This window comes from Quercus lobata, chromosome 10 (assembly GCF_001633185.2).
Source record: "Quercus lobata isolate SW786 chromosome 10, ValleyOak3.0 Primary Assembly, whole genome shotgun sequence".
In the NCBI taxonomy this organism is placed as follows: Eukaryota; Viridiplantae; Streptophyta; class Magnoliopsida; order Fagales; family Fagaceae; genus Quercus; species Quercus lobata.
The window spans coordinates 12331921-12352397 of record NC_044913.1 but is presented as its reverse complement, the minus strand read 5'-3'; the positions used below and the strand labels follow the sequence as shown (position 1 = coordinate 12352397).

Sequence of the window (20477 nt, the reverse complement as noted above, 5' to 3'; positions counted from 1 at the left end):
AGGTACCTAAGCAAGTAGAGTTTAATGCTAAGAGTGACATGAGAAATATTGTACTGAAGAAGGAGATGAAGTTCCCTAATACAAAGGTGTTCAGAGCTGCTTTGAGGGAGTATGCAATCAAAAAACCTATTGACATCAAATTCAAGCTTAATGAGAGGACCAAGATATCAGTTCACTGCAAGAATGGGTGTGGGTGGAGATGTTATGCATCTCAAATAAGTGGAGAGCTAACATTTCAAATTAAGACATTGACTGATGACTGTACTTGTCCTAAGTCTTTTAAAAACAGCCAAGCAATATCAACTTATGTTGCTAAGAGGTTCATTGAGAATTTTAGCAAAAATCCAAATTGGGAGATGAGTGGTGTGCACAACCATGTGATGCAAAATTTATCTATTGACCTAAGTGTAAACCAAGTGTATAGGTCAAAGAGAAAGGTAAAGGATTTGATAAATGGAGATGAGCAACTGCAATATGGTGTCCTTAGGGACTATGCACAAATGATAACCACTGTAGACAAGGGGAGTAGGGTTATACTGCAGACAAAAATGGCTGAGGAGACTTCCCAGCCAAAATTTAAGAGGATGTATGTTAGGTTCAATGCTCAGAAAGTAGGATTTTTAGGTGGATGCAAGCCATTTATAGGTTTAGATGGTTGTCACATAAAGCACAGATTTGGTGGGCAAATCTTATCTGCCACTGCCAAGGATGCAAAAGACAACATTTTTCCAGTAGCCATGGCTGTTGTGGAACAAGAAACCAGGGAGTCTTGGATATGATTTTTGGAAATTTTTGCTGATAATATAGGGAGGCTAGAGGAGCTTCAGTTGGTCTTCATTTCTGATAGGCAAAAGGTATGCAAGTTTTGTTTTGTTCAGTTACACTTGAATAGTTGACTTTGTTTGCTGAACTAACTTGTTTTGTTTGTTTGTTTGCTTATTTACAGGGGCTTATACCTACAATAGAGACACTATTCCCTACCGTGGAGCATAGATACTGTGTGAAACACATCTACAACAATTTCAAAGTTGATCACAAGGGATTGGAGCTGAAAGATGCATTGTGGAGGTGTACTGCTGCCACAACAGTAAAGGAGTTTGAGAGATGCATGCAGTACATAAGGGATTTGGATGAAAAGGCATATGAGTATCTTGCAAACATTGCACCTGCACAGTGGACAAGGTCACACTTCACTCCTAGGGCCTTAACAGATTGTTTGGTAAATAATTTGAGTGAGTCTTTTAATGCAATGATATTGAAGTCTAGGGACAAGCCTATCTTGGCAATGTTGGAGTGGATTAGAGTTAGACTTATGACTAGGTTTTACACAAAAAGGGAAGGGATACAGAAGTATGCTGGAAAGTTGTGTCCAAGCATACAATATAGATTAGAGAAATTGAAGGTTGAAAGTAAGGCATTTAGTGCTACCCCAACTGGTAGTTTCCTTTATGAGGTAGGTAGTCAGTATGAAAGGCATGTAGTTGATTTGGTGAAGAAGACATGTAGCTGTAGGTCTTGGGATTTAAATGGTATTCTCTGCAAACATGCCATAACAGCCATTTATACAAACATTGAGACACCAGAAGACTATACCCACCCATGCTACTTCAAAAAAACTTACATGGAGATATACAAGGAGGTACTCCCTCCCATGCCTGGCCAGTCAGAATGGGCTGAGACTGGACAGCCTGCTCCCCTGACACCTCACATATACAAACCACCAGGCAGACCATCCAAGCAAAGAAAGAGGGCTTCTAATGAGCCTAGGAACCCTTACAAAGCAAGTAGACTGAACAGACCTGTAAGATGTGGGAAATGCAAAAAGGAAGGGCATAATTCAAGAGGGTGCAAGGCTAGCATCACTGGGGAGACACCATGGCAGAGGAGACAGAGACTTCAAAGAGAAAAAGCTATAAGTAATTAGGATTTAAATGGCAAAAAAAAAAAAAAATTGTTTTTAAACTTACAATAAACACTGTATTGAAACTGGGTTTTGTTGCAGGCAAGGGAAGGGGTGCCTGCACCTAGATCTGCACCTCAACCTGCACCTCAGCCACCATCCCAACAACCTACCCAGACCTACAACATGATGTCTGCCACTCAGCCTTCATCCTCACAGTAAGAAAATCAACCTAGGCCATCTCACAAGAGAGCAGGATGGTTCTCTTCCTCACAACCAGAGTTTCACACACCTAGGGAGACCTGGGATACCTTACCAAGTTCTTTACAGGTAACTTAGTCCTGAATGGTTGTGTAACTTGGGATATTTTTTAACAAGTGGATCTATTTTTTATTTTGTAGCCTTCACATGCAAATGGGAGCATTGGTGGTGTGAGGACTAGAGGACAGCTTGCTGCACAAAGGCCACCAAAAATGAATCCAGTGGGTGAAAAGAGGAAAGAGTAAAGGCAAGAAATGAATGAAGCTAGTAGGTACGCATGCCAACATTGGGAGTAAAGCTAGTGGGAACATGTGGGCCTTTTTGTTTTTTTTTTTTTGTGAAGACCACTGTTGGCCTTTTGTAATTATCAATTAGTGTAAAAAACAATCACTGCTGGCCTTGGAATGTGTTTTTTTGTAATTAAAGTACAATACACTCCAGGTTGTTATATGGAAGTTGTGATATTACAGTTTGTATGGAACAATATTTGTCCAAACTAGATTATATGAAAGTTTATTTATTACTACTACAAATTGTGTCCAAGTATATTTTTCTAATAGAGTGTATGGAAATTTTTATTGTAGAATGGTTGTTATGGTATGCACAGCCAAATTATATGGAAGTTTATTTATTGCTACTACAAATTGTGTCCAAGTATATTTTTCTAATATAGTGTATGGAAGTTTTTATTGTGGAATGGTTGTTATGGTATGTACAGCCAAATTATATGAAAGTTTATTTATTGCTACTACAAATTGTGTCCAAGTATATTTTTCTAATATAGTGTATGGAAATTTTTATTGTGAAATGGTTGTTATGGTATGCACAGTCAAATTGATAATTGACCATTACTTCTGGTAAGCATGAATGGTTGTTATGATATGCACAATATACTCAATAATTGACCAATTCTTCATTCATTGACACATCAAAACATTACATCAGTAGGTTAGTGTTATTACAATGCAAATTCATTAACACCATTGCCATAACTATCTCTACTAACCAATTAACTACTTCAGGGGCAACAATCTAGGTATCTTCACTCCAGAGAACTCAATTGAACAAAAACACAACAATATAACAATAACAAAAAAAATCCATGACAAAATGCATGCAGACTTTCACATTCTTTGCTTCTCTTCAGCAAGAATGGCTTTTTCCTTAGCTTTTGCACAGACAGCTCGAGCCTTTCTCTCCCTCTCCTTGGCTTTGGCTTCCTCTTCAAGAACCTTTTCTGCCATTTGCCTAGCTTCTTCTGTCGTTTCCAGAGCTGTCATTTCCCTTTCATTCGCAAGTTAGAGAGCAGTCTGAAGCCTAGACATCTTCTCTAGAACCAAAGGTGCAGTTTCATTCCCACGAGGACAGGTTGGGTTATCAATCCAAACAAAGAAAGGACACTTAGGACCAACCTTATAACGGCTACAACCCAAGAACCTCCTCCAAAAATTGTATAAACTCAAACTTGTTCTCAAAACACAAGTCTGCTCATTGCACATATGTCCACACGAACCCGAGAAATTACCACTTAATGAAGACATATCAACATAACACGATTCTTGGGAAGTACAAATTTAGACTTTCACACAGTAAGTTCACACTTGAACAAAATCTGAAACCCTAAATCAAGAACAAACCCAAATGCAGATGAACAGTAGTCACACATACCTTGCCTAGGTTCGATGATGCAAAACAAGTGTTTTCTCCCTCTCCACATGCTCCAAACCACGAAGAACAAACTGATCGCACCCCGGGTCTCTCTCTCGAAAAGTGTTTGAGTTTTGGGGGTTTTGATTCGCGTTATTATCTGTTTTGGGGTTAAAAGGTGTTTTTGTAACGGCAGAGACCAAGGTGGGTTACGGAGAGTGACGGAAACACACCTCAGGTGGGTTAAGTGATACTTTTCAAACCACGGGTGGGCAAAGTAATTTTCGCCCAAACCACAGGTGGGTTATATGTAATTATCCCTATAATAAAAGTTAATAATGATGATTTAATTGAATCTAATTAGATTCTATAATTGAAGTCTAATTTTATGTCATGCGTTCTAAATTATTTATTTTTAGAGAAAGTTTTATTTATTAATTTTGGAGTCAAATATGGAACCACATCATAAATATATATATTCAAGTGAGTTATTGTGTACAAAAACTAAAGAGTTCAGAATTAATAAACATAAAAAAAAAAAAAATGGACAATTTATATTTTCTACTTAACAATATTCTTACAAGACTATTTAAACAGTTAAAAAAAATAAGGATGACTATCAATAATATTTAAATTATATATGTAAAAATTATCTATCTATACTATATATAAGAGAATTCTCCCCTTTCAACTAGATTTTTATGTAGTTCAAAAATACCTTCATTAATGAAAAGTAACTTCATTTAGAAATCATGTCATAAATGTCAAATAACAAATTTCATTTTGAATTCAAAAAAAGAATTCTTAAAATTTTAAAAAAAAATTTCCCTTCACGATTAAAAAAGAAAACTTATCTATAAAGTTTATCATTTTTATTTGTTTAAAAAATAAAAAAAATATATATATATATTTCTAAATTATAATAAAAATAAATTATTAACCATTATCCAAAATAAAATATAAAAAATATAAAAGCCTTTAAGCACGTACGTCAGCGCATTTGGCCAGAATATGTATATCTTTTAATAATATTCACGGTACGGTCACAGCCGGCCTTCAGGCATATGGATGGGTTAGTAGCCATTTTAAGGTAAAGAATGAAAGCAAAGAAGACAGAGCACCGAAATGAATTGCGAAGAAACAGGTACAAACAGACAAAAACAAACCACCATTTCTGATACAGTCACAGACGGCCTTCAAAATTTGTCACAACCTTCATCATCAAAACATTCTCTCTCTCTCTCTCTCTTCAATGATCGTCACCATGCAACATTTCTCTCTCTATATTTATAAACAACCTCCATAACCATAACCTTCCTTTTTCTCTATCTTACTAACAACCATCATGGAGTCTCACTTTCCCGCCATTATTTCTTTCTCTCTCATCTTCGCGCTCTTCAGTTCCTCCTTCGCTCACTCCTCGACGATCGGAGTCGAATACATCTCGCGGATTCTCGAAATCCAGGACCGCGAGCGAGCTCCTCCGGCCGTCCAAGTGACCGCCGCTCGCGGCGTTCTCCGCCGCCTCCTTCCTTCTCACTCTTCTAGCTTCCATTTCGAAATCGTCTCCAAGGTCTTTCATTTTACTGCAATTTCAATTTCTAATTTTCATTATCTTAATCTAGGACCTGAACAATCTGAAACTATCAACTTTATTGCCTTCGTTTAGTTGCCTAGAAAAATTGAAATGAAAATACGTACGTAATCAGCTGGAAATTGATTGTTGATAGTGGAACTAGAAAAAAAAATGCAGAATGTGACTGTTGATTAATGTTACTGTGAAAATTGTACTGTTAGACTGCTCTATAATTTTCGTTAAACAAGTATTTTGAAAAATTACATTGTCTTGTATAATATTCTCCATTCTTGCAAAATAATTTTGCTAGATGATCGGTGATCAATAACTATCTTATCATAAAATGTTTGAATTTCAAGTATTTGTAACCTTATAATTGTATGCAAAAGTATGTGAGTTTATATATCCGATAGTAAATAATATCTGATTGACATCGAATTTGGTAGTTGTTAAGAGCAAAGAGAATATGTAATCCAATGAAATATTAATCCAATGAAAATTATGAGGTGGTGAAACACCACAAAGAGTTATATTAGGTGGAATTATGGGAAGAGATTGGGTTCAGTACACTGGACCGGTTGAGATGATGACACATGTCCACTTTTGGCCATTTGTTGCCATCTCAACGTGTCCAACATACTAGAAGCACTAGACCCAAGTCAAGTCCGTATTATATATTTCATTTTTATTTAAAAAGAGGATCTCACTCATTTATTTCTTTTACTTTCTTAGGAGCAATGTGGTGGTGAGTCTTGCTTTATGATCAAGAACAATCCTTCTTTCAGTGGACATGGGGATCCGGAAATCTTGTACGTTGAGAATGAGATTTCTTCATTAGCTACATAAGGATTTATCTCTGATGAATAGTTTAGTGTCATTATTGGTGTTGACTTGAGCCCTGTATTCAAAATCTTTTGTGGTGTTTTAGTTTACTTGGAAATGAAATTCCTGAATGTTTGCTTTTGTAGAGTGTAATATTTGTGGTGGCATATTGTACTTGCTAACACACAAATATATAAGCACATTCGAATGTGTGGTGTATTACACCCATTGAACATGACTAGATGATAACCGAAATAATGTGGCTGACGCATGTGAATGTGACTTTCATTTCTTGAATAGAATTATGGGGGTCACTGGAGTGGAGATTTCGGCTGGTTTGCACTGGTATCTGAAGTATTGGTGTGGTTCACATATATCTTGGGATAAAACTGGTGGAGCGCAGCTATTTTCAGTACCTAGAGCAGGCTTGCTCCCCTGTGTTCAAGATGCTGGTATCGTGGTTCAGAGACCCATTCCTTGGAACTACTACCAGAATGCTGTTTCATCTAGCTGTAAGATTCCCCTTTCTAATTGCATTTATCTTTCTAGAGTATTTGTGAAAGTGAAACTATTATAACTGCATCTCCAGTGTTTATGGCCTCAAATTCCAATTGTATTCTGATAGATGTTATTACTGTTTTCTTTCATCTGCTTTTGGAAGATTCTTTTGCTTGGTGGGACTGGAAAAGATGGGAAAAGGAAATTGATTGGATGGCTCTGCAAGGCATTAATTTGCCACTAGCATTTACAGGGCAAGAGGCTATTTGGCAAAAGGTTTTCCAGGTAATTTCCTGTGGTTGGCTTTATGCAATTTTCCATGAGTTTGAAAGATTCAATCTTTCAGTCTCTCGGTATAGTTTTGTTTCATTGTGTTTTCCTGTTGGAAAAAATTGGTTAACAGTAACGTGGATACTACAATATTTTTATGATTTTGATTTCATTAAAAAGCTACATGTTTTTTTAAAGGTAAATTGTTTAGTCAGTTCACTATATTCAAATGACAATGCTAGTTCCAGTTACTCATGAGTCATAGATAGAGTAAAAAATAATTTAGCACCTATTGATTTTTGTCTTTTAAAGATGTATTATTAATCCTCTAGCAGAAATTTAATGTAAGCAAAACGGATTTGGACAATTTCTTTGGAGGCCCTGCATTTCTTGCATGGTCACGTATGGGAAATTTGCATGGGTAAGTTTGTAAATTTTGATCAGTTGGTTTTATGTTTGCAGGGCTATATTATTTTCTGACTTGTGAAACTTTTTCTTAATGACCTTCTAGTGTGTGTTTAACAACTTGACATGCCTTTTCCCCCCTAAATTTTTATGTTAAATTCTTGATTGTAACAAATTTCTTGCTGGAGGCCTTTTGATTTTGTAGGCTAATACTTTTCAGCCGGTTGAAATGCTAATAATATCCATGCACCTCATTATTTGAAGCCTTTCACTTTGACATGCCAGTTTGGTATCTGCTGTTATCAAAATCTCTTTTCTCATGAACACTAGTGCAACAATCCATGAAAACGATGGCTATTAGTTGTAACTATTTTAGTTTAGTTTTTTTTTTTTTTTTTAATACTTTTTCTTCTAACTTATAATGTTTTTATCAACAGATGGGGTGGACCACTACCACAAAGTTGGTTGGATCAACAGCTGATTCTACAGAAGAAAATTCTTGCCAGAATGTATGAACTTGGGATGACTCCAGGTATCAATGTCTCTTTAACATTAGTCTTCATTTCCTTACTGATTTTGGAATTTCTATGTATGGTTGCAATGGAAAATTTTATGATAGTAGTAGAACCAGTGAAAGTTTTCAAGGAAATCAAGCATTTCTTTATCTTTATGTTGACATTTCATTTTATTTGGAACTTAACATGTCATTTTATCTGATAAAAGGTGGTTGTTATCTCAGGCTGAACCTCTCATTTTGATTTAGGTCAATCTTCATTGTTAACAAAATTATTTTTTTATTTTTTTAAAAATTTTGATTTATGGATTACTTCCATTTTCCCCATTGTGTGGATAATGCTCCTAATGCATGCAAAGTTTACTTTTCAGTTCTTCCTGCCTTTTCTGGAAATGTTCCTGCAGCATTGACATATATATTTCCATCAGCAAAGATAACACGTTTGGGAAATTGGTAAGTACTGCAATGTGCCAACTTAACATGTGAACCAACTGCAATGTGCCAACTTAACATGTGAACCAACACTTACCTATCAAAAAAAGAAAAAATGTGAACTAACACCTGATGCCTTTGGCTGATGGCTACATAATGCCACAAACACAATACAAGAATTGCTTACTTTCTTAAACTTACTAATGTAGGGGATGATCATGTGTTTCTAGTGACTCTTGCCAATTGGGGTTAGTACTAGTATTTCAAATGGAGTGGAATATGATCAAAAGGATCTATTTGAAGGCATAATCTATAATATCCCTGGCCGTGTAAATTTGGACCATGAAGGTGTTGCACTGGCGTGTACTAAGTTCCACGTCAAGAATGTACTAGGTCAATTTGGATTATTAAGCAATTGCTTGGAGCTTCAATTCTAACTAGTCTTTTTGGGGTATAGCACAAATTTAGTTATTCCTCATGTTGAGACAAGTTGTATTAGATTGAACTTATTAATGTTGTGTGGCTTGGAGGCAATACAACATAACGTAGGTCTTGACAAGGCCTGATGAGAATGTTAAAGATGGTGTATATTTAGTCGCACATCAATTGTGAAACTAGTCCAATATAGGCTACATAAGCAATTGTTGGGAGCTCAATTATGACTAGTCTTTTTGGGTATAGTACAGATAAGGCTAGTATTTTCCTCAGGATTGTTACAAAAACATTTCCAACAAATACCAAAAAACTAAAAAACTTGGTAGATTTACTTTTTTTGTCCTTATGAACAAAAAATGCCAGAAATTTGAATTGGGTCAGGACTTCCAAAGATATAATTGCATGCATATATATTCCAAGTGTCATTTGTAATATACATCACACACCTATGCATTCCACATCTTATAGAAGATGGACCAATTCCTAAACAAAATAGAACTTAAAAGAGCAGTTGCAATGACTCTTGGGTTACCTTCTTTGTGAAGAAAATATATTGTTGGAAGAGTGGAGAGAGCCTTTCCAAGTAAAAATGAAAACAAATAGGAAATGAAGTTGGAATAAAGAAAAATGTAATCATGTACAAAACTTAAAGATCTAAAACCTTCCTAGGTTAGACATGCTTGATGAAAAGAATTTTATAATGTTTCTAAAATTGATACCTTGGAGAACCATGGAAGTCCTAAAGGCCTCAAAGCCCAACATAGAGCTTGAAGAGCTAGGATTTAACTGTTGTACTATTTTATTTTAGTTTCATTAACAAACTTACAGATGCCCAATCCATCTCAATTTATAATTTATATATGAGAACCTTTTATCTTTTTCAGTAAAAGATGAAGACCTCATCTTCCTTTTCTTGATCCTGCTTCAGGTTCTCAGTTAAGAGTGACCCCAAGGTGTGTTGCACATATCTTCTTGATGCAACTGATCCCTTGTTTGTTGAAATTGGGAAAGCATTCATCAATGAACAATTGAAAGGTGCACTTATCTATATACCCATGCCTGTGCATATGAAATGAGTAGGATCTTACATGTATGCCTAATAAAGATTAGTGTTTTTATTTTTTGATGTGCTTGTAATTGCCTTTTTGGTCAGAATATGGAAGGACTGGTCACATATACAACTGGTAAGATATTCTCTCAGTTCGTAATCTTTCATTTCAACCCTTGCTCATTTGAGTGAATATGAAATAAATGTGCAACGTATATATCATGAACTATACAAGCACAAATGTCAGAGGGGGATTCCCAAGAAATGAGTGTGATCTTTAAAGTTCTCTTCTTTTTTGGTCTTGAAATCAACCATAATATGGAACTAAAGGCCTGAGTTACAATTCATCTAAAAGCAATCATCACTTTGTGGATGACTAAATGCACCTGATTGCTCTTACTTTTCAGACGTAAGTTTAAGAGGCTTAAATAAAAAATGTTTCATCCAGATGTTGGAATGTTGAAAGGGCTGATTTAGCAGTCCGTCATCGGTGCATTCCTTCGAAGTGAAAAAGTTCTGTACACAATTAAAATTTTATCCATTGCATGCATTAAACAGTGCATGCTTCTATATTCCTACTGCTTTCTTCAAATTTTTATGTTCTTTCTTCAAATTGGAAATATTTTTCCTTAAGATTATGTTATATCATGTAATGATTTCTGAACCTACTCCAGTGATACTTTTGACGAGAACACCCCACCTGTAGATGACCCAGAGTATATCTCTTCATTAGGGACTGCAATCTTCAGGGGAATGCAAACTGTTGATGATGATGCTGTCTGGCTAATGCAGGTGAAACTATTACTTTTAATTTTAGGTTTTCCTAGGATGCATCCATTTTCCTTGACCTTAGGATTCAATTTTTGCACAACTTTACGTATATTTGTGTGTGTGTGTGTGTGTGTGTGTTTTTTAATTGATATTAGCATACAGATCCACTGTGGCCTTGACTTTCTTATATGTTGTTAAGCTTCAGTTTTGGATCTAACATTCTCCTCCCTACCTTTTTTTTGGCAGGGGTGGCTGTTTTCATATGATCCATTTTGGAGACCTCTGCAAACAAAGGCAATATAGTAATATCTATAAAAGGCTCTTTTTGTGATGCTTTTCTAGTTATTTATGCATGTTCATTTTAAGCATTTTAATCTAACACATTACTTATTTCATGTAAGAATTGGTGTTAAATCATCTGCAGCTCAAACCAAACTCAATAAAGATAAGACGTTTGTTAACTTAACATTGAAGCATTTGATTGGAACTATCAACTTTGAAGTGGCCTTTTTGTTTCTAAAGTTTTTGAGCGATTGGGAAAGAAGAAAACAATTTAGGGAAATTAAAGAGATAAATTTAGGGCAAAAAACCTGCAATGTTAGAAAAATCAATCATGATTTCTTGCCATATATTTTAGAGTAAATTATGCTATAAAGGTTGATCATTTTTTTTTTTTTTTATACAAGATAGAATTCTACTCTAGCCTAATCTAAAGTGTATATGTGTGTAAAACTCTATCCTGGAGACTTGAACCCCGGCTCTTGCCCCCCACACCCCATAAGCACTTATACTTGTGGAGTGATCATGATTCTCGTCTAGTTCACTTTTATGTTGCTTTTGGTTGACAGTAACCTATGCTGGTTTTCAGGCACTTTTAGAGTCTGTTCCTCTGGGGAGGCTGGTCGTCCTTGATCTGTTTGCTGAAGTGAAACCCATACGGATTACTTCAGAGCAGTTTTATGGTGTTCCTTACATATGGTAAGTCATTTCCCCATTTCTAGTTATCAAAGCTATTCAGACAAATATCTAATTGAGAATTACTGTGTTGGATACTTGTTAAATGTGGACACTCAGCAAGTCATGACCACTCATAGAATATGTTTAAATGGGCTGTAGTGTTTTGAAAGCTTCTATATAATTAGTATTCCAATTTATACTTTTTCATTTTTTTTCTTTTCTCCCTTTTGGTGAATAAGAATCAAAATGCATAGCTGGCATTTTCCTGAGCTTGTCCTTGAAGTGTAGAATGATTCCATTTTTCCCATATACATTAAGAATGTATATGGTAATACTGAAAATTGTTACATTGGCAATTGAAATTGGCCCAGCAATGAAGCAAAGCTCTAAAGTTGAGCTGCTTAGCAAGATTTTCAAAGATGTTGTATGGATTGACATGGATGCACACACATATGGCAATGTCCTACTAAGTATCTACCTTATGGTTGGTTTCCTGGGCCAACACCCTACATCCTTGTCGAAATGTGAAACTTGTGTTGGGTCTATACAGTAAGCTGTTAGAAAATTCATTATGTGCTTATAAGAGGGGTTTTTTTTTTTTTTTTTTTTTCCGTTCTGTCTCCTTTCTATGTTCCATTTTTCTTTAGGTTTCTTAGTTAATTTGTTGGTTTACTACTCTACAGGTGTATGTTGCACAATTTTGCAGGGAACAGTGAGATGTATGGAATTTTAGATTCAGTAGCATCTGGACCAGTTGATGCTCGTAAAAGTGAAAACTCAACAATGGCAAGTTTTTCCATTGTGATTTTGTTTGTTCCTTCAAGATATTATCAATTTGCTTGTTAATGTCATAGTGTCTTGCAGCCCCATCATGTCAATTATCTCATGTCATTGTAGTTGTGGCTGCATTTGATATCTGCTGCGACATGTTAGGTTTTTTTTTTTTTTTTGGGTAATATTTCAGCTATGCTATTGAAAGAAAATCCAAGTAGGCAATCAACACTCACAGACTGAGGCTGAACAGACACACAACCCAGCACAGGGGCAACAGGAACCCTAAACCACAACACAAACATTTAAGGCAACCCTCTAAGCCAATTCACATCCCTTTAACTTGCAGAGTTCTGACAAGTAAACAGAAAGTGGCACCCCCCATTAACAACATGGCACCCTTTTGAGGATAGAATTGCAACATATTGGTCTTTTATATCCTTCATACTATTAATGGATAAAGCTGCTTTTATGCTTTTGAATTTTCTTAAGAAAATATTTATGCATTAAATTGCATAGATCAGATACTTTTATGATGGTTGGAAGTAATTATACGTCATGCAACATCGACAAATGGACCAAGATATTGATTGTTTAATTACTGAAGGCTTGAAATTAGAGTGGTAAATTAAATTTTCCAAAATTCTCAGGATGAAAGGTGAGACCTCAGAAATTTTTATTGAGTCTGACAAACTTAATTGTTGTCTAACTGATAAAGCAAAGTCCAAATTTTTTCATGCAGTTTTATATACTAAAAATTTCATCATTTTTAGAATCGTCTCTTTACTCTGAAACAATAAGGATAAATAGAAAAGTGAATGTTAATATATATTGACACAGGCATGCTTTATTTATGAGATATAGTATATGATATTCACACCTTGCATTGTTTTATTTGGAGCCACTTTCCTTGGTCAAAGCACTCCGACAATCATAACTATGATTATTGCAATGCAGCATAAACCCCCCCCCTTTCTCTCTCTCTCTCTCTCTCTCTCTCTCTCTCTCTCTCTTCATACATTAACAGATTATTGCAATGCAGCATAAACCCCCCCCCTTTCTCTCTCTCTCTCTCTCTCTCTCTCTCTCTCTCTCTCTTCATACATTACAGAAGCACATGCAAACACTGATAGTCCTTTTGCACAAGTTCTTTACTATTTTATTTAGATCATGTATCTTACTTTACCTATTTACTTACCTAAAGGTTGGTGTTGGAATGTCAATGGAAGGTATAGAACAGAATCCTGTGGTTTATGACCTCATGTCTGAAATGGCATTTCAACACAACAAAGTTGATGTCAAGGTAATGTTAAAGTTTTATCTCAATTTAAAGAATGTTGCTTATTTTATCCATTTATAGTTTCATTTTACAATTTTCAAGTTAATTCACAAGCAGGATATGGTTAATTAGTTACCCAAGCCTCCCAAATGGGACAAATTTTGTCCTTATGTCATTAAGTAGGTTATGGATTTCATACCATGGATTGCAAGATGTGTTCCTTGGAACTAGTACCTTCTGCCTGAATTGCCTTGAGCAGCATTTGATGTCTGTTATGTTTAAATATCACCCAGAAATTATGGACATTCTTTCTTGGAATACTTTGAGAATTTCATTTCCAGACTTGAACCCATGATATCACATACATCTTTCATTGTTTCTCGATTTTCTTGAGATTTTGTAAATTCACCTCCCACTTACAGTGTATTTAAGTATGTGATTTTAAATCTTCTGTAAATTTGATTCATAAGCCCCTTTAAAACTATGTTTTTGGTTTAAAAACTTTAATCAAATCTGAATTTCTTACCTTTTGCTTTTCCATCTCAGTTTTGGTGTTTGTTTGGAGGGGATATGGATTTATAGGAAAAATTGTGATTTGGAATTAATATCTCCTGATCATCCTTATTTCAGTTATGGATTCATTTATATTCAAAAAGACGCTATGGCCAATCAGTTCCCTTAATACAAGATGCCTGGAATATATTATATCACACTGTCTACAACTGCACAGATGGTGCATATGTAAGTTCCCCTAACTTGCTTCATGTATGTTTGACTGTAAAGTAATATAGCCTTTGTGTCAATAATTCCTGCAGTTAAAGGATTCTGGTATCTTCAATTTTCACAAATATGCATCAGTTTGACCTTTTACCCAAACAGTTCATGCGTTATAGTACTTGTAATTCTTTTAATTTCCAATTTTGATTTAACAGTCTCATATTGCTTCTGCCTGGTTGTATAGAGGTTTACCAAGACTGATATAAAAAAAACTACCTGTATTATTGTCGCAACTTTGGTTAATTATATTTGAGTTGCTATTACCTGTACAGATATGCCTAGCACATTAATGTTTGTTTGAAACTAAATCCTTATGATATGAGAACAGGACAAAAACAGGGATGTAATTGTGGCATTCCCTGATGTTGATCCTTCCTTTATTTCGGTACTGCATGAAAGGTATAATCACCAGAGAAAATCACTATCAAGAAGAGCACCCATAGAGCAAATAACTGATTCATTTGATAAACCCCATCTATGGTATTCAACTTCTGAAGTAATACATGCATTAGAACTTTTTATCGCAAGTGGAGATGAACTATCAGAAAGTAACACTTACAGGTTAGCATTTTTCAGTTTTTAAATACTGTTATATAATAGGTAGTAATGTCTTTCTTTTCTAGTTATTCTTGAACTACTACCAGTGGTACACACTTTTCTATGTATTTCCTGTTGTATCATGTATTTTCCATATTCGCTTACATGTGTCCTCTGTGCTTAGGTATGACCTTGTCGACCTAACTAGACAAGCTGTAGCAAAATATGCAAACCAGCTATTCTTAAAGGTTATAGAAGCCTATCGGTTGAATGATATCCATGGAGTGGCCTGTCATACCCAGAAGTTTTTGGACCTAGTGGAAGATATGGACACACTCTTAGCTTGCCATGAGGGTTTTCTTTTGGGGCCTTGGTTAGAAAGTGCACAAAAGCTTGCTCAAGATGAAGAACAGAAGAAACAGGTGTGGATCCTTTTGACTTGTTACATGTTTCTTTTCGAATAACATCAAAAATCAGTTCATTTTAATTGATGTGATTCAAAATTACAGTTTGAATGGAATGCAAGAACTCAAATAACCATGTGGTTTGACAACACGGAGGAAGAAGCTAGTCTGCTTCATGATTATGGTATGATAACATTTTCTGCCTTGATGTTTATATTCTCTCTACAGTTGGACTTTTAGGGATTCCCATTTGGCTCCGAACAATTGTCCCATCAGGGTCATTAGTCTTTTTCTAAGTTGATAATTGATTATAACAGTAACCTCAGCTGCACTTTCTTTGATTCATCTGACAACTACCTCTTTGCAACCTACATGTTTGTTCTCTACATCCTACAATTGTACATTGTAGAGAGATGAAATTTTTCGCTTGATTATAGCTATACATTAATTTAATTGTTATCTTTTACATATTTTTTAGGAAACAAGTACTGGAGTGGGCTTTTACGAGACTACTATGGCCCTCGAGCAGCCATATATTTCAAATTCTTATTAGAAAGTTTAGAGAAGGGCCATGATTTTCAGTTGAAGGATTGGAGAAGGGAATGGATAAAGCTTACAAATGATTGGCAAAGGAGTAGGAAGGCATTCCCAGTGGAAAGCACCGGAAATGCTTTGAACATATCCCGGTGGCTTTATAACAAGTATTTGCGAAGTTCAGACACTTAAAAATTACCCAATGAAGCCACCATTACATGTATCGTTGTACTTAGTTGAAAATGAATAATCTGTAAACTAGTGCTTAGGCGCAACAATGCCTTTTGTAGTATATCTACCTGTTCTTTCCATGCTTTATTAATCCAGTAATATCGTTCTCTCCTGACTCTCCATTCCATGCTTTACTAGTCTAGTAATCTCTCTCTCTCTCTCTCACAGAGCATCATAATAGTGCAATTATCCGAACACCATTTCCCACATTGGAGATTAAAATTAAGTTCATTACTGACTTGGCAATGCTTTTTTTTTTTTTTTTTTTTTTTTTTTCAATCTACAGATTTAAGGACGAGGCAATGCAGATGAGACAGAGGTAATGTTAAAGCTATGGGCTGAGTTAATAATGAGTGATGGTAGGGGAGGAAAATGGAAATTAATTTTATTGTAAGTAGCTGCCTGCCACACAGACGAACCTTTCAGAAATAATGTTACTGTAATTGGAATGATCTTAGCAGAGGTTTTGTCCAGTGTGTTTAATTTATAACTGAGTTAGAGCATCAAATTGATGGAGCTAATTTTTTTTAGTTAGTTGGCACTACAAAAATGTATTTTATCTATTTTAGCTACTCACTTTACAAAATATCCAACATCAGTGAATCTATTTTAGCTTTCAATACAATAAAATAATATAAATATCACAACAAAATAATATATCTATTACAATAGCAGTATAAACACAAATAAAAAACAATATATAAGAAAAGAAAAAATATAAGAATAAAAGAACAATAGCAGTGTGAATGTACAAACAATATATAGCAGCGTGAACGCTATATAAAAAAAGAAAAAAAAATGAGTAAAAGAAGTGTGAAGGCACAACCAAAGAAAAAAAAAATGAGTAAAAGAAGTATGAAGGCACAACCAATAGTAATGTGAACGCAAAAGAAGAGAAATAAGAATAAAATGTTGGGTTTTGTGGAGCCTAGTTGTGTTTTAATTTGGACTATGACCTGACCCGAAATAATGTTGTTACGGTTTTTAGTGCGAGATTTTTTGAGGCAAATTGCCGACCCACATAAATACTTTCTTGTATGTGATTTTTTTTTTTTTTGTATATTTTTTTATCTATTTTTGCATCTCAAGAGTCTGGGAATTTCATTCATATTCCCATCATAAAAGAAAGAATAAAAATGAATAAAATAATCAAAAGCAACGTAAACACAAATAAAAAATATTAATTTTTTACCTTTCAGCTACAATGCACAACCAAAAATAGTTGTGCACTGTAGCTGTGGAGCAAAAAATTATAGATTTGGCTCCATCATTATAGGGCATATTTTGGTATTTGATAGTATTAAAAATAGTAATACAGCTATTTAGCATCACAAAAGTGGATGCTCTAAAAAAATGCTAATTGTATTGCACATGCCCTTGCTAAATTTGGTTTTTTAGATATTAATATATTATACAAGAACTCTCTTCCTCTTGCTGTTGCTGAGCAATTGAGGGAAAATGTTACTCTTCTTTGTTGAATAATGAAGATTGGGTATTATAAATAAATTAAAACATTTCCAAACGTATAGAATTTTTTTTTTTTTTTTTTTTTTTTGAGAATCCGAAAGTATAGAATTTAATTTAAAATTTGTAGGTTGCAAATTACACCCCTAAATTTGGATGTGTTTAGATTTTACTATGAAGTTTCAGAATTTAGATTTTATACCCTGACATTTTAAAATTTAAATTTTACCCCCTAAATTTATGGATGTTTAGATTTTACACCTCAAAATTCTGAAATTTTAAGATGTAAAATTCAAACACCCTTAAACTCTAAGAAATAAATCCAAACACCCCTAAAATTTATAGAGTAAAATCCAAATTTTAAAACGTCAGGGTGTAAAATCCAATCATCCCAAAACTTTAGGAAGATAAAATTCAAATTCTAAAACTTCATAATGTAAAATCCAAGCACCTCCAAACTTTAGAAGTGTAATTTGCAATTTACCCAAACTTACTTTCATATTATTTTTTAGAAAATACTAACAGATGCCCTTAAGGCATTGGTTAATAATCCATTGATAGTTTTTTCCATTTTCCATAAAAGTGATATCAAAACTTTCCTAAAATGAATTGTTAACCGATGTTCTAAGGATACTCGTTAGCATGACCCTTTTTTTTTTTTAGAGAGAGTTTCAACCTTTTTTTTTTAAGAGAAAATTTCAACCTATAGTGTCCGCTCTTGATGATAGTTATTTATTATCAAACCAAAACACCAATTAGTTTTCAGTGTAAGCGGGGATTAAACTCTAGATCTCTTATTTAATCATTAAATTTGAAGGTTTAACATATATATAATTTACCATTATTTAATGATATTAAGTTAATCAAAGAGGATTCCAACCATGCATGAACCACCTATGACCTAACCTAAGAGCGGGCGTCATTAGCTACAATTATGGACCTTGGTAGATTAGTTGACCATAATAATACAACATTGAGAATTAGTTCTATGATCTACTATCTAGAAGCCCTATAGACATATACCTTTCTTTGTTTACTATTATTCTATTAATGTTTTTTAGTTAAAGCCGCTGTACTTTGACAACGCGTGTGAGAAAAATATGAAAGTTGAAGCTGGACTTCTGGGACAGGAGCCATGTAAAACATAAGGGAGTAGCTTCTAGGAAGATTGACCAATCTCCTATATCCAGCAAATGCAGGCGTGTCACTTGTGACGGTGTGTGAGGCCAATTTGTCAAAAAGTCTTCTGGATAGTTCCAGATCCGTGCTTACCCTATTATAATATTACCTCAGAAGCTCCCAAGAGTACACACGCTTATATAATTTTTACAATACGACCCTTGTTTCCTACAATAATGAATTAATAATGACAGAAAAAATGTTTTAAAAGTTAGTACTAATTTTATAGAGTTACAAAAGCGTATGATAATGAATTTAAATGTGAATAATTTTTTATAGTTAATGACATATTTGATGATTAACTTAGGGGGTTGGCCAAGTTGATTGGACTCTTGGTCTCAAAGTGCTTGTACTAGGTTCGACCAGGTGTGCTCCCTAGTCGAGTCCTACTACCTGCACTTTGAAAAGAATTTCCTGACAGACTCTATGCTAGAAAATTTTCTGTAAAAATAGTTTTTGGTATTTTCCAGTATTTGATAGTATAAAAAAAAAAATCAAAGAAAAACTATCTTTGGTTAACAAAAAAAAAATGTATGGTTTATTTTTAAAAATTGTTTTCCATTAAATTTTTTTAGAAAACAAATCTATCTCATAGCAAATTAAATAAGGAAAGTTGGAAGATTATTTATCAACTCACTTAAGGTAGTTACCAAACATAAAAAATAAATAAATAAATGATATAATTTTACAGAAAATGCATTTTAGAAAATTGCTCATTTTTAGAAAAATATTTTTGTTTAAACAAACAGAGCAAGGAAAAGAAAACACAGCTCTCCTATTTCTGTTTAATATAATTATATAATCTCCCGTTTTAAGCCCAAAATAAATGTGAAAAAAAAAAAAAAAGAAAAAAAAAAGATAAGGACTTTCTTGTCCAGAAAGAAAGAAAAAAAAAAAGAAGGGTGAGATTGTTGACTTATAAACATCGCCCATTCTCACATGTCAAATTCCATAATGGTCCAATCTCTACAGTCGTACAAGTTTCTTCAAGGTTCGGCCACCCAGTCTATAAAAGATTTACATTGACAAAATACAGTTCTATTAATCTTCCAATACCAATTCCCAAGACTCTCACGCCTCTCCCTCCTCTTATCATAAATCATACATCTTTTCCTTGTGCAAAAGGAATTGCAATCTCTGCAAACAATGGAAGGAAACAACACATATGGTGCATCATGGGCTGATCAGTGGGACTACAGCAACCCAGACCCTATTCCTAACGCTGTGGACACAAAGAAAAATGGAGGTACTTCTGCAAAGTACAAGCAAAAGGTTGGTGAAGGGCTTGGAAAGACTAAAGCTGTGGCTTCAACTGGCATGAAGAAGGTGAAGGAAGGGACTACCTTGGGCTTTCACTGGATCAAGGACAAGTATCACAAGACTACCCAGAAGAATAAACAGTCCTCTAATTATTAGTCCTATAGTTTAGATTGGAGATTGGAGATGTCTCTTCTTTTCTTTCTTTCTTTCCTCAGTTTCAGTTTCATGTTGTTCATGACTCTTTTCTGGATTCGTTTATTCATGTGTACCATATACATACACTTTTGAGATTTTCATACGTGGTTAATTTGATTGTTATGGATATTTTTCATCTTTATTTGATTATGAATCTAGTAACTTTTTCTTTTTTCTTTTTCTTTTTTCCTCTGTTTTTTGGGTTTTTAATGATCTTGACTTGATCAATCTTTGCTTTTTTTTTCAATGGATGAAAACAGATTTTTCTATTAGGAAGAAAGTTATATGTAGATACGCATGTAGTGACGTT

General features: G+C 34.4%; 2 protein-coding genes across 5 annotated transcripts; both read left to right on the top strand.

Annotated features, from left to right (window-relative positions):
* The first annotated feature begins 4853 nt into the window (after window positions 1-4853).
* On the top strand, window positions 4854-16215 carry LOC115963959 (alpha-N-acetylglucosaminidase-like). 4 transcript variants are annotated; one of them, XM_031083222.1, is made up of 19 exons: window positions 4854-5381; window positions 6117-6193; window positions 6507-6718; window positions 6868-6989; window positions 7310-7395; window positions 7817-7911; window positions 8265-8346; window positions 9689-9795; window positions 9914-9944; window positions 10483-10600; window positions 10826-10873; window positions 11448-11557; window positions 12220-12322; window positions 13512-13610; window positions 14217-14327; window positions 14692-14924; window positions 15085-15322; window positions 15410-15488; window positions 15783-16215. In XM_031083222.1, exons 1-19 carry the CDS (start codon window positions 5154-5156, stop codon window positions 16028-16030), a joined length of 2427 nt encoding a protein of 808 aa, XP_030939082.1. In that variant the 5' UTR covers window positions 4854-5153; the 3' UTR covers window positions 16031-16215. The 4 variants fall into 4 exon arrangements, with proteins under 4 accessions (XP_030939082.1, XP_030939083.1, XP_030939084.1 ...); XM_031083223.1 differs by having other exon boundaries at window positions 4858-4952; XM_031083225.1 differs by having other exon boundaries at window positions 5302-5381; window positions 6117-6129.
* A 3472-nt stretch (window positions 16216-19687) lies between these two features.
* LOC115963960 lies at window positions 19688-20247 on the top strand. Its single transcript, XM_031083226.1, has one exon. It carries the CDS (start codon window positions 19859-19861, stop codon window positions 20126-20128), a length of 270 nt encoding a protein of 89 aa, XP_030939086.1. The 5' UTR covers window positions 19688-19858; the 3' UTR covers window positions 20129-20247.
* The last annotated feature ends 230 nt before the right edge of the window (window positions 20248-20477 follow it).

Coding starts and splice junctions, on each gene's coding strand:
- LOC115963960 (XM_031083226.1), top strand. CDS start 19,859: ATGGAAGGAAACAACACATATGGTGCATCATGGGCTGATCAGTGGGAC.
- LOC115963959 (XM_031083222.1), top strand. CDS start 5,154: ATGGAGTCTCACTTTCCCGCCATTATTTCTTTCTCTCTCATCTTCGCG. Junction 7,396..7,816: donor CGTATGGGAAATTTGCATGG/GTAAGTTTGTAA, acceptor TTTTATCAACAG/ATGGGGTGGACCACTACCAC. Junction 9,945..10,482: donor ACTGGTCACATATACAACTG/GTAAGATATTCT, acceptor AACCTACTCCAG/TGATACTTTTGACGAGAACA.